The sequence below is a fragment of the Choristoneura fumiferana genome, chromosome 8, assembly GCF_025370935.1.
Source record: "Choristoneura fumiferana chromosome 8, NRCan_CFum_1, whole genome shotgun sequence".
Lineage (NCBI taxonomy): Eukaryota > Metazoa > Arthropoda > Insecta > Lepidoptera > Tortricidae > Choristoneura > Choristoneura fumiferana.
Window position 1 is genome coordinate 1,416,289 of NC_133479.1, and position 14,817 is coordinate 1,431,105.

At 40.8% G+C, this 14,817-nt stretch overlaps 2 protein-coding genes and 1 long non-coding RNA gene across 3 annotated transcripts in view; 1 reads left to right on the forward strand and 2 right to left on the reverse strand.

Annotated features, from left to right (window-relative positions):
- The first annotated feature begins 33 nt into the window (after positions 1 to 33).
- Positions 34 to 1,697, forward strand: Fdh (alcohol dehydrogenase class-3 Fdh). The gene has a single exon (XM_074090629.1). It carries the CDS (start codon positions 465 to 467, stop codon positions 1,593 to 1,595), a length of 1,131 nt encoding a protein of 376 aa, XP_073946730.1. The 5' UTR covers positions 34 to 464; the 3' UTR covers positions 1,596 to 1,697.
- Positions 1,698 to 2,215: 518 nt separating this feature from the next.
- On the reverse strand, positions 2,216 to 8,255 carry LOC141430095 (uncharacterized). The gene is made up of 2 exons (XR_012451611.1): positions 8,145 to 8,255; positions 2,216 to 5,341 (listed from the first exon to the last, which is right to left on the reverse strand). It is a non-coding gene; the product is annotated as an uncharacterized lncRNA (long non-coding RNA).
- A 1,218-nt stretch (positions 8,256 to 9,473) lies between these two features.
- Bulli (regulator of MON1-CCZ1 complex protein bulli) overlaps positions 9,474 to 14,817 on the reverse strand; it is a 27,333-nt gene continuing 21,989 nt past the window's right edge. The window contains 4 exon segments of the mRNA XM_074090919.1: positions 9,474 to 9,689; positions 10,706 to 10,841; positions 11,971 to 12,128; positions 14,544 to 14,691. Coding sequence (XP_073947020.1) covers positions 9,474 to 9,689; positions 10,706 to 10,841; positions 11,971 to 12,128; positions 14,544 to 14,691 — 658 coding nt within the window.

The following is a 14,817-nucleotide window of genomic DNA, read 5'->3' on the forward strand; positions in this document are numbered from 1 at the left end:
ATTTTGTATAGTAAACAACTCAAGTTTGTTATGACGGCTAAACAACAAATTTATATTCTGTTTGTGGTCAATCAAATAAGTTCCTTGCTCATATGGTCAAAATAAGCAAAGATCAACCTTAATTCCAGGAAGACTTGTAAAAATAGCGCCGCCAACAAATTTCATCGTAAGATTGTCAACAGTTTCTTGTTTTTGGTTAGTGGTGTTGCAGACTGTACGGACAAGTTTCATTCAAATGAATTTTTAAATTCATGTTCAAGGTTGCGGCTTATCGTCAGTTTGTATTACATCACTATTTATAACCATATTCAGTTTCAGTGTCTTTCTTATCGTATAAGTTCCAATATCAGTTAATTGGTTATCAATAAGTATCGTGAAGGAAGTTGGATCGGCTTACTTAATTTACTTTTTGTCGGACAGTCGACTCGGGTGGACACATACCAATAAGCCGGGCCTTTATCAACATGTCGACAGCTGGGAAAGTCATCAAGTGCCAAGCGGCGGTCGCCTGGGAGGCAGGCAAGCCCCTATCTATTGAAGAGATCGAAGTAGATCCTCCTAGAGCGGGCGAAGTTCGTGTTAAAATCACCGCGACCGGCGTGTGCCACACGGACTCCTACACTTTGTCAGGAAAAGACCCCGAAGGAGTATTCCCGGTGATTTTGGGGCACGAGGGAGGTGGTATAGTGGAGAGCGTCGGCGAGGGCGTCACTACTTTCAAGGCTGGCGACCACGTCGTCCCCTTGTACGTACCGCAGTGCAATGAATGCAAGTTCTGCCTCAATCCCAAAACTAACCTCTGCCAGAAAGTCCGCGTGACGCAGGGTCAGGGCTTCATGCCCGACGGCACCCGCCGCTTCCGCTGCAAAGGGAAAGAGCTGTACCACTTCATGGGATGTTCAACGTTCAGCGAATACACGGTTGTTGCAGAAATTTCTCTATGCAAAGTCGCGGAGAACGCCGCGTTGGACAAAGTCTGTTTGCTCGGCTGTGGCATCCCTACCGGGTACGGCGCGGCTCTGAACACTGCCAAGGTTGAAGCGGGCTCGAACTGTGCTATCTTCGGTCTTGGTGCTGTGGGTTTGGCAGTTGCTCTTGGGTGCAAAGCAGCTGGAGCAAAGCGCATCATCGGTGTAGACATCAACCCTGACAAGTATGAGGTGGCTAAGAAATTCGGCGTCAACGAGTTCGTCAACCCTAAGGACTATGATAAACCTATCCAGCAGGTTCTGGTTGACTTAACTGATGGTGGACTGGATTACACTTTTGAGTGCATTGGTAATGTGAATACCATGCGGGCAGCATTGGAAGCCTGTCACAAAGGTTGGGGTGTTTCAGTGATCATTGGTGTTGCTGCAGCTGGGGAAGAGATCGCCACTCGCCCCTTCCAGCTTGTAACGGGCCGTACATGGAAAGGAACGGCTTTCGGTGGCTATAAGAGCCGTGACAGTGTCCCAAAACTTGTTGACGAGTACCTTAGCAACAAGTTGCCTATTGACCAATTTGTTACGCACAACGTCCCCCTCAAAGAGATCAATGAAGCCTTCCACTTGATGCACACAGGCAAATCCATTCGGGCCGTTGTCCACTTCTAACTTTTGTCATTTATAATTATAACACATTCATTTTAAGCATTTATCTATGTTGATACCAGTTGTAACTGCATTTTGGTGGAAGAATACTCTATATTCATACAAGTACTTTGTTTCATTTATTAAATCCCTGAAAAATTCACCAGTGATCATGAACCCCATTTATCAGCAGGTTGGGGTTCACACACTGAACATGTTCAAATATAATGTCCATATTATACTAGGCACCTTTGAGCAGGGTCAGAAAATTTACTCAAGAAGATGGCTGACAAGGTTCTAGATTGGTCTATGGATTACAAACCAAGTTGACTATAACTACTACAACTTAATTTGTATATTACGTAGAATAGAAGTCAAGGTTAAAGCTTAACCTGAACTGTTTGCCTTGTACGTCAATAAAGATTATATTATGTAACTGTCAATAAGTAGGTATTTTTATGTACCATCAGCCAAATAAGTGGTCTATCAATTTTTAAACAAGTTCCTATCAAATGAATATGTTGCTAAAGTAGAACTTTCAATTGTCTATTGGCATTATTGTTTTATGACGTGCAATCGATTATCAACCTTAGGGTGGTAGACCACATATTTGGCTGATGGTACAAGAAAAAAAAAGAATGTGATAAAAAAGTAACATTGAAAATTTATTCACATAAATACATTAAAATATACATTTGATAATACTCTCCAGTTAGTTTATAAAAAATGTTTATTTCATCTAAAAACCAATGTTATAATAATTATGCAATAAATACATACAGGGTGGAAAGTTGAGATGGGGCAGCAAGGGCAGCTACTGCTACTAGATCCCTTGCTGCTACGCGAGGAGACCTTTACTAACTTTTTGAGTGATGACAATCAACATTCACAGATTTTTGATAAAATGTACATTCAGCAAGAAAATCGACAGATTTGAGTTTTTTTTGATAGAAATTCTCTTCACTTTGAGACCAACTAAGGTTAGAGTACTAGAACACCCACAAATCAAAGAAAACTTTTTCCATACAGTTTGTAGGGTACTAAGTGAAACTTTTGCATGTTGTTTTTTTACGAATATGAATCCTTTATGCTTAAAAAAAGTCAGTATGTAGACAACTAAAAACTGAACATTTTAACTAAAGTTAGTGCCTTAACTCAGTATTGCTGCTCCATCTCAACTTTCCACCATGTATAACTAACAATTATTATTCACTTATTCCTAAGGTATGGAATTATCCCACATAATAAGACATATTTTTAACAAGTAATAGATAAAAAAAATTCAATGATTGATTATGATTAGGTATAGAACAGCACAAAAATTCAGAATGTTAAAATTTACTTAATCCTGTTTCGGATCAGCATACATAAATAATGATCACAGCTCAATTTCACTAAAGATCTTTAATCACTAAACCGTACCATACTATGACCGTAACCGTCCCCGCGCAGACGCAACATAAATAGAAAAACATACGGTACAACACAGAACCTCCTTTCTTTGAAGTCTGTTAAAAAGTGATAAAGATATTACCTATTAAAAAAAATTACCAAATGAAATTGTCTATTTACTATTTCATTATTATGCCAAATTCAGCACATTTTGCACAATTTTCGAATGATATCTTCACATATTATACGATTATGATTGATTACCTTAATTAACTTAAGGCTATTATGTTAGTTTGTTTGTACCTACGTGTAACTCAACGGTTATGAAACTTATGAATTATGAGTTGTGATATTATTATTTTTTTGTACCTGAATACTAAAATCGTTTCCTAGCACGTTGCATATCGTGTTTTTATATGACATGGTAATTTGATATGCGCCGGTGTAATGGCTGCAACTCACCGTAATCTATACAAATACAAAGTGTTATTTGCATGTGACGGAACGGTGACGATCCTAGTATAGTATGATACGGTCTAGTGGGCGGAAATCTTTACATAACAAGATAAAACACGAGGTAGAAAAAAAACCGAAATATTTCAGTTAATTACAACTACTCTTGTAATTAATATTTTTCAATGATTTTAAATTGATATCCTAATTATTAATGCAAAGGTTAAGTATCTGCGTGCGTACGTGTGTTTTTTACTCCTTCTCGCTAAAACGGCTGGACGGATATTTAGAAGCTGTCCACGCATTTTATACGAAACTTTAATCTGGTATCATTTTTAAGACTGTCAAAATATACATTATTGTAATTCTAGCCCGGCTTAGATAATTTTGGTACTTCTGTATTCAGCTATAAGAAATAAATAAATATTTTTTAACCCCCAACGCAAAAAGAGAGGTGTTATAAGTTTGACCGCTATGTGTGTCTGTGTGTGGCACCGTAGCTCCTAAACGGATGGACCGATTTGAATTTGAAATCATATTAAATTCAACCTCCTACCATCCTCAAAATGCAAATATTGTAAGATTATGTTAGAAGATAATTCAATGCCATGTGGTCAAAATGGTCCAAAAATTTATGCGTCTGGCCTGTACGTAAATGGGCACTGACGAAGGTCATAAAAAATTACCATGGGGCTCCGAAAGTGCATCATCAACTCAACACACATTACTACATGAATTTTGATGCAGCTTGAAGAGTCCCGAGTATAATTTAATATCTGGAAAATTTAAATAATAACTAAGTATCCACATCGTTTAATCAGTGTACAGTAAGTGTTGTCAGCCTCATTTTGTTCTAAATTTGCCGCGGTCGCCAAGAGTCTATCCCTTAAGATATTCCCAAAAGATCGAAATAAAATCCCCAAAAATTTCAACCACTAGGATTAGAGTTTAGCATAAGTGTTTTTATGCAACGTTATTGAAATTCAGGATGCAATTTCGTGAACTACCACGGGAGTTTTTGCAAAATCGCGGAATTTTAAATTCAACTGCTAGACCTAAAGATTAATGCGAGGCCATTTGACTAATAATTATGTAGTTCAGAGTTCAGTTCTTACATTTAGCTGATTATGAAAGGGTAACGCGTCAGAGACGTGATTTCATGAAGCATGCCGGATTTTTATAACAACTTGTTTATTGAGGATATAATAATACTAGCTTATGCCCGCGACTTCGTCTACGCGGACCTAGGTTATCGCGCGGTGGCGACCTCTACTGTAATAAAAGGTATCCTATGTTAATCCTTGGGGGTTCAAACTACCTATATACCAAATTTCATCAAAATCGGTTCAGTGGTTTCGACGTGAAAGCGTAACAGATATACAGACAGAGTTACTTTCGCATTTATATTATTAGTAGGGATGTATGACAGGCTCGATGACGTTAGTATCGTGAGCTCCACTTTTTCGTCCCGGAACGGCAATTTTTGCCTATTTTCTTAAAAAACATAAAAACTAAGAACTACTTAATTAATTTTATGATATTAAAACTGCACAAAATATATTTTAAAAGTTATTTTTTTTAAATTTTCTACTTTACGCCCCAAAAGTGACCTCATGTTTAAAATTCATTTAATTATTCCGTCCGCCTTTGGGCCAGCAATTTAGGTACATGTGTGCCAATTTTCAACTCAATCGGTTTGGTAGCTTCGGAGCAAATTGGCTGTGACAGTGGTCCTGCAAGGGATCCATTTTTCCTGTCGAGGTACGGAATCACAAATAATTCTTTAACGAGTCCCCTTTCAAATATAAAATGTCCCCTTTACCACTTTGTTGTTGCCTGAGCAGTCTCGTAGTTTATTCGGTTGGTCTTTTCTTATTCTGACATTATTTGCTTGTAATATTCCACGTACGCGTCACACTGTTCGCCTGTAACAAGAAAGGAAACGAAGTTGTAGAAAGTTTGTTGCTTGATGATTACACAATACAATACGCTTAAAAAATTATCCTCAACACAGAAACATTCTCTATTAAAACTTTAAACAATACACTATTGCGCCATGGTTTACCCTATTGATGTCATATCACGACGTTACTTCATGACAAACTCCATGACAGTATGACACCATACGATAACATGCCATGGCATGGGTCAGAAGATAGCCACAATCAAGTAAACTATTACATAAAGTACAGTGTGCTAGCAGACACGGTGGCTTGTTTATCAAGTCGGTTAGCGGACATGGTCTAACTGAACAAATCTCACATCTAGATTGAAAAGGCAGTAACTTAAAGTGTACAGGGCCTTTGAGAAATTAGATGTAAAAATAGGTCTAAATTAAAATGATGTGTTATCTTGAGTCGATTGATACCGCTTTAGATCTGGTGTGAGAAATATCTACCTGTTTATTATTAGGCATGATTAAATATGGTATTTGAGAACTCCTGAATTAAGCATGATATATACATACATTACTATAAAAATATAGATATAGATATCAAGGCAATATTTAGTGACGAAAACAATTCTTCAGTTGAAAAAAAACTGGCCAAGTGAGAGTCGGACTCGCGCACCGAGGGTTCCGTACAAATTATTAGAAATATTTTTATTATATGAATATATGTAAGTAAAGACGTTGCTTCGTACCAAATTTCAAGATTCTGAGTTCACGGGAAGTACCCTGTAGGTTTTGATTCCCTTGCGAGTGTCGAAAATTTGCAGCATAAACGGCTGTATCTTTTGATTGCGATGGCTTGCACGTTTGATTTTTTCATAGCTTCAAGGGGCAGTAGACCTGAGTATTTGATATGAATTTCAGCTTGATACCTCCACGGGTTCTTGAGAAAAAGGGTCTTGACATACAGACGGACAAAAAGTGATCCTATAAGGGTTCCGTTTTTTCCTTTTGAGGTGCGGAACCCTAAAAAATAATTCAGTGATTAAAAAAAAACTTTCTAAGGGGCCGTTCAAGTATTACGTAATGCAGTTTTAGAAGATTTTTTGACCTCCGCCAAGTAATGCCTGATTCAATAAATTATTTGCAAGTGCAGAGTTAAATTAAATTTACAGCCGAAGGAACTGTGAATAATCCACAAAATCAACTAGAAACTTATAAGTAGTATAGGTAAGACTCTCAGCTAGTTCTGCTATAGTGGTGTGGACCATAGTACTTGCGTCAGATCCATAATTTCCAATCTCGTTAGATAAAGACGATAAAGTCAAAAAATAACTAACCACCATGATAAACATGCAATTACAAGATAACACGTCAGTTATGGCATTAATTTTAAAGTCACATTTTATAGCCGGACTGATAATATGCCAATTAAATTTATTGTTACGCAATGGGCCCCAAAGCGTAAACTGTCACACTCAGATATGTCAGTTAAAGTTAATTGAGATGTTATTCTATTAGGGATTGTGGTAGTCAAGACTAGTGGTTTGACCTAATGGCCTATCAAGCAGAGGGTCGTGGGTTCGAGCCCGGGCTAGTGTCTCTGAGTTTTTAGAATTTACATACCTACATGCGAAATAACATTTGAAATTTACAATGAGCATAACGCCGAAGGAAAACATTGCGAATTGCGAGGTTTCCAGCGAAGAAATTCAAATTATAAATAAATAAATATCATGACGACCGGATGGCTAAGTGGTTAGAGCACCTGACTACGAAGCTTGAGCTCCTGGGTTCGAATCCCGGCCGGGGCAGATATTTGTGTGAATAACACGAATGTTTGTTCTCGGGTCTTGGATGTTTAATATGTATTTAAGTATGTATTTATCTATATAAGTATGTTTATCCGTTGCCTAGTATCCATAGTACAAGCTTTGCTTAGTTTGGGACTAGGTCAATTGGTGTCAAGTGTCCCATGATATTTATTTTATTTTATTTTATTTATGGGACACTTGACACCAATTGACCTAGTCCCAAACTAAGCAAAGTTAGTATTATGGATACTAACTAGGCACCGGATAAACATACTTATATAGGTATATACATACTTAAATACATATTAAACATCCAAGACCCGAGAACAAATTTAACAGATCGAGATCATTTATAACCGCGTCAGCATTACTTAGCTTTGACGAGTTGGCCATCTGAGGTCTCCTTCATCATTGACCATCAGTGGTGTAGCGGTATAGCACGCGGTACGGATTACCGAGGACCTGGGTTCGATTCCCAGTGATGGTCTTATTTTTCTGTTTTTTCTGTGCATCTTTATTTCAGTTTGTATTTTCAACTAGACTTGGTGTTAAAAATGATTAATGGCATATAGAAGACACGCCATGTGATGACACACAGTCCCACGCGGAAACACGTACGGGCACACACGCCACCCGACTCCTGGCGCATACTGTGTTTCTAGTTAACACCCGACTTCACGCGGCAAGGTGGAAACATACTGCTAAAACGTGACGCCACCCCACACCAACCGATGCGTGTGTGTGTTTGTACGGAGCTAGTTGTAGCATCACGTGTGTGTTATATAGTATGTCACGTTGCGTCGCGTTTTAGTAGTATGTTTACACCTTAAGTTACCCACCACGGGGTGCCCCGTAGCTTCTCATTCCTAGCTTGCAGTGCGCGGTATATGGCGGCGAAGGGTCCAGGGTCCCCGCGCTGGTCGGCCAGTAGTTTCCCGGCCTGCAATAGATGACGTTAAACACACCGGGGTCGCCGTGCCGTTCGGCGATCAGTTCACCGACCTGCTACAGTAAGTTACCCACCTTTAAGGAAGCACGGGGTGCCCCGTAGCTTCTCATTCCTAGCTTGCAGCGCGCGATATATGGCGGCAAAGGGTCCAGGGTCCCCGCGCTGGTCGGCCAGTTGTTTCCCGGCCCGCAATAGATGACGTTAAACACACCGGGGTCGCCGTGCCGTTCGGCGATCTGTTCACCGACCTGCTACAGTAAGCTACCCACCTTTAAGGAAGCACGGGGTGCCCCGTAGCTTCTCATTCCTAGCTTGCAGCGCGCGGTATATGGCGGCGAAGGGTCCAGGGTCCCCGCGCTGGTCGGCCAGTAGTTTCCCGGCCTGCAGCAGCTTGCGCGCGGGGATGGCATGCCAGGCTTCCACGCCGGCCTGCTTCGCAGCGCCGATGGCGGATATCGGCTCGTTCCAGCTTAAGAGGACTTCTTCTATTTCCTGTGATAAGTTTTTGATTTTAAAGAAAGAAACAAAAAGGTAGGACAATAAACAGCAAACACAAATAGTTTTATATATGTTTAAAAAGAAAAAGTAAACGGCCGCTGACAGCATTATGCTAATATTATGCATTATTATTATTATTGCATTATGCACACACAACACACACAAACATCGCGCCTGTATTCCCAAATGGGGTAAGCAGAGCACACGAAACGTTACCGCTTCGGAGCTACTTTGAGCAATTTTAGGTTTAAAGTTGGACAAAAAAAAGCTACAATAGTGACAGGTGCTAGCTGTCTATCTTAACCTATATCCTTGGTGGCCTCTTACGACATCCACGGAATAGGAATAAATGGAGAGTTGCAATTCTAACCCGACACCACACGGGTATTGTATTTATTTTCATTTTTTATTTATTTATTATGATTTTTGAGGCTTGGTGAAATTAAGTATGTGACGCTATGTAATCTGTTCGACGCTGTCTATGGTGCAGTATAATTGTATGGGATTCCGTGTAACGGATTGTAATTCTGTGTGACAGATTCTAACACTGTGTGGGAGTGTAAATCTGCGTGACAGATTATAATTCTGTGTGAAATATTGTAATTCTGTGTGACGGGTTGTAATTTTGTATGACGGATTCTAAGTCTGTGTAACAGATTGTAATTCTGTGAGCCAGATTGTATTTGTGAAGGATTCTAACTGTGATAGATTTAGCTCTGTGAGTCAGATTGTAACTCTGTGTGACGGATTAGAATTTTGTGTGACGGGTTATAATTCTGTGTGACGGATTATAACTCTGTTGATGGATTGTAATTCTGGTGTGTGACGGATTGTAGTTCTGTTGTAATCTGTGCGAGGTGACCTGCGCCTGCGCCTGCGCACCTGCACGGCGTGCAGCCGCCACATCATGTCCAGGGCGAGCTGCGCGTGGTGGGTGGTGTGCGCGAGCGCCAGCAGCTGGCAGGCGAGCGGGCGCGTGTCGGCGAGGGCCCCTCGGCGCGCGAGGGCCCGCAGCCGCCCGCCGCGCCGCCGGTCACCAGCGCGCGCACGGCCAGCGCCGCCGCTGCCTGCTGCACTGTTATGTTGTGCCGGGAGAGGGATGCCAGGTACGCTGTCACCACCTGACACACACACCATAGATCAGTGTTCCTTGACCGAGAGACGCGACTCAAATTACGTTTTGAAATGGGTCGCAGAAATTATTTAATTATTTACAGTCGAACCAATTGATTCCTGACACACCGTGGAACGTTTTCACAGTAAAATGCAAGGTCCGCCCGGATTGCTACCACCATCTTGCTCGCTAATCCTGCCGTGAAGCAGCAGTGCTTGCATTGTTGTGTTTCGGCGTGGAGAGTAAGACAGCCGGTGAAATTACTGGCACGTGAGGTATCCCATCTTAGGCCTCTAGGTTGGCAACGCGTTTGCAGTACCCCTGGTGTTGCAGATGTTTATGGGCGGTGGTGACCTCTTACCATCAGGAGACCCACTTGCTCGTTTGCCTTCCAGTCGTATAAAAAAAAAAAACATAATAAATTCTCTTGTCAAGCAATGCGATGTCACTATGAGTTTTTTTAAGGAAAGGTTCCACAGTGGGTAACGATTCAGTTGGATCGAGTGTAGATGTGCTAAAAAAATGGATTTTGTTATAAATTTCTCATAGTGACGTCAATTTTAGCGGTAATTTTAGATCACGAGTTTCAATCTCACGGCCTTCACTTCTCTCCTTCAGACATTTTCTATGTCAAATACTTTTAAACATTGTGAATTATTTTCCTTCCAAGGCTATGGATAATCTTCGGCATTTCAACGCACAAAACACAAAATAACGCTTTAAAATACCACGCGCAAACAACGTTAAACTTTGACAGCAATAGACAGACGACATTTGAATTTAGTGTTACCAGTGCCAGAAATTAGTTCTATTGGTTTTCCGCTATATGGCGAGGTTTTTTATTATAATTCTAGTCAGCCTTTACAAATATTGAATAATCACACACGATAACAGTATTTTAAAAATATTGCGACCCCGGGGGTCGCGACCTGCAGGTTGAAAAAGTAAAGTAGAGGCAGCAGGAAGCAACTTTATTTTACTTACACTATATGACTCTATGTAAAGAAAATATACAGATTCTACCTGCACGAGATTATTATGCGGCTGCAACAAGGCGCACATGTCCTCCTGCGTGACAAGGACGGGGAACCTCGCCGCCGCCGCCGCCGCCGCGCCCTCGCCCGCCGTGTTGCGCGCCACTTCTTGGTCCGCCCACTTTCTGCAACCAATATTATACTGGCTACGTTCCACTTAACCTACCACGCTGAGTGCTCTGAAGAATTATTTAAACTGCTACCTGCTGCGAAATTCTACCATCGCACCTCCCGCCTAAAGTCTAAATTTCGTCGACATCATCTCGATGAATGGCGGTCTGCCACTGTCCTTCTGCACTTCCTAAAATTCGTACAGTGAAACTGTGGAATCAACTTCCGCCAGCAGTGCTTCCGGACAACGGGGCTTATACTTTATTAAAAGGCCGGCAACAGACCAATGACTCTTTATAAGTAGTTGGTACTTATGGGCAGTGGTGATCTTTTCCCATCAGATGACCTGCTTGCTCGTCTCCCTCCCTCTTATAATAAAAAAAAACTCCCTCGACCACGACCGTTAAAATTGCAGCTCCACTTAACGTTAAAAGGAGGGCGTTGTGGGCGAATATTATAGATGGAACGCACATCTTGAGCGCTAGGTATATGCTCTCAATATGGCGGCATGGTGAAAACGCGCAGCTGTGAGGGTTGTGAGTAAATATTTCGCGTCGATTGAAGTAAAATTTTATTCGATTCCCGTAAATTTATGGTTGCGTTTTTGACTAAACGGATGGTCGATATAGATATGCTCGGAAAGTTCATCAAGTACTGATGACAATGACCATTGCCGGCACGTTTTAGTGAAAGATCACTGACCCACCAACAGCGAACCCGCGAACAGTAACGTCCGCCATCTATGACGTCGAGCGATCGCTACAGAGGACGTTACAATCGTTGCGAGCGTTTTTTTATTATTTATTTATTTTTTCGACCAACTTCCAGTAGTTGGATTGACTTGAAATTAGGTATACTTATGTAATATGCGTGACAATACAATAATCTGGACCAGGATCGTCTCCACAGGACGGAACTCTTCACCGGTTAATGGCTTCGATCGACTTGAAATTTGGTATGCATATGTAGTTTTGGGTGGCAATACAAGTACAGTCAACAAAAAGTATAGTTAGCAAAAAACTTATTATCTTTGTTACGTCAGCACGCTGTCATTTATTTTCATTGGAATGTGAATAGTTACTTCCAATGAGGCCCCATTTTCAGTTAATTATATTGATAAAAACAAAAAGAATATAACTATACCTGTAGACTGCATTGATCTCATCAAAGACCCTGGACAGTTGTACCAGGTATGCCGCTGGGTCGGCCACCAGCTGGTGGAGGATTCTGTAGATTGTTTCCTTGCCGTCAGTCCGGCGGAGTAGCACCGACACCACCTTCGATATCTCGTCTTTTGGCACCTGAACCATGGAAATGGATCACCGAACTAGACAGAGCTTAATATCGTACTATCTTTACTAATATCATAAATGCAAAAGGCTTCGGCTGAAAATTCGCAAAGAAGCAAAATGTGCAGAGTAAGTTAAATCCCAACTCAACGTTAGGAAAGGGTGAAAGCGAAAAAATTTATTAATTTAAAAAAAATCAAGGTTACTTGAACATAAGTGATTATTTTGGCTGCACCATCTCAAAATTCCACCCCTGTTATATCATATTCCAGCCAGACAGTAGTAAACCAGCGTCCCAGCAGGTCCATGTAAACAACAGTTGTAAACCAAATTATAACATGGGGAGCGCCGAAGTTCGCATACTCTTAGCAAGTCAAACCGTAATTTTTGCCCGAATCATCGTTTATCATATTTTTTCCCCCATAGAAACCTTAAAATTTTCAGAATTTATTTGATGGTCATCCTATAAAATACTATAGGTTAGGTTAGGTTAGGTTTATTTTATAACAATTCTGAACAATTATTGGATTCAGAGAAAAAAGAGTTATGACAAACGATTATTCTGACAAACGTTACATTCGGACTTATGATTTTCGAGCGTTGTATGTATGTATGTGGGTATGTATGGACATTTCTTTGGTCCTCGCTGAAATCTAAACGGCTGGACGGATTTTAACATATATGAGATATCATTGGATTCGTCATAACTGTCGTGACATAGGGTATGTAATATTTCAATCATTATATTTTTTTTTATATTCAGAGGAATAAAAAAAAATTGTAATGTAACAATATGGGTATCAAATGAAAGCTAATAATTAGCCCATTCTTAATTTATATAGGTTATAATACTTTAAGGGGCTGTTTCACCATCCATTGATTAGTGTTAACTGACGGTTAAGTGTGATGCCGTCTCTATTTGTTTTGTTCGAATAGACGGTGACAGCATCACATTTCACCGTCAGTTAACACTAATCAATGGATGGTGAAACAGCCCCTTAATCTACCTTTAATTTAAAACAAAATATTAAATTTAAATAATCAAAAACCCGACTGCCTTAGAAACTAAAATGAAGAAAATAAGTCTAGTGGTTTAGAACTCTATCAAGTAGCTAATTTAAAGTTCAACAGTCGGAACCCATTCAAATCGTGACCAGCTCAAAAAATCTTGGTAATGAGTCCCGACTGTTGAACTTTAAATGAGCTACTTGAGAGAGTTCTAGACCACTAAACTTATTTTCTTCCTTTTAGTTTTTAATTTACACAGAAATACCCTTGCGTTTGACCTCAATCACGTCTGATGGTTAGCGAAAATGTAGACTACGATGGAGCACTCTTGCCTAACAAATGTAGACTAAGATGGAGCACTCTTGCCTAGTAAATGTAGACTAAGATGGAGCACCCTTGCCCAATAAAATGTAGACTAAGATGGAGCACCCTTGCCCAATAAATGTAGACTAAGATGGAACACCCTTGCCTAATAAATGTAGACTAAGATGGAGCACCCTTGCCTAATGTAGACTAAGATGGAGCATCTTGCCTAGTATGTAGACTAAGAATGGAGCACCCTTGCCAATAAAATGTAGACTAAGATGGAGCACCCTTGCCCAATAAATGTAGACTAAGATGGAACACCCTTGCCTAATAAATGTAGACTAAGATGGAGCACCCTTGCCTAATAAATGTAGACTAAGATGGAGCACTCTTGCCTAATAAATGTAGACTAAGATGGAGCACCCTTGCCTAATAAATAAAGACTAAGATGGAGCAACCTTGCCTAATAAATGCCCATTCACCCTAGAAATGAAGACGGCCAGATTGTAGCGATCAGGGAACAGATGCAGGCAGGTCCACTCGTTAGCTGTCAGGATAATAAAGGACGAACGAAAAAGCTTTCTGTGAATTTTAGGGATGCTGACAACATAAGGGTGACCGCGCCTACTTCAGGTCAACCAGGGAAGTCCCAACCAAGGTCCCAATCAAGGTCTGCTGAGACGTTGGTTAACAACCGTCTGGAACATCATAGGGCTACGTTTCCACCAAAAATACCAATAGAAACGTTTTATTTACCTACTAGCTTTTGCCCGCGGCTTCGCCCGCGTGGGATTCGGTTATCGCGTGCTGTTCTCTCGGGAACTATGCATTTTTCCGGGATAAAAAGTAGACTATGTCAGTCTCTGGCCCCTAAAACTATCTCTATGCCAAAAATCACGTCGATCCGTCGCTCCGCTTCGACGGACAAACATACACATTTTCGCATTTATAATATTAGTATGGATCCTCGCACAGCACACCTCTGGTGGAAACAGCTGAACGGAGCGAGCCGAGGTAAATGAAGAGTTTCTATTGGTTCATGGAAAGCAAATTCCTCGCACATCTTTGGTGGAAACAGAGCCTTATCATGTCGCAGTTCACTATGTCACTTACGGAATGCGCCAGCCCCTCGGGTAGGAGCCTGACGCGCCACAGGCAGCCCAGCCGCGCGTCGATTATGTAGTCCGGCTGGAACACCACCCAATTACCCGAGTCTGGTGCCAGAGTTAACGGAAGGAAACGGACCATGGGGCAGATGTAGCTACACAGTATTTGACAACTGAATTTGCCATGTCTTATATATTATTATGAAAATACAGACAGCGTTTAGCGAAGAGCAAAACTGAAAATCGGTTGAAAATTGGATTATATGAATGATGATTTGAAA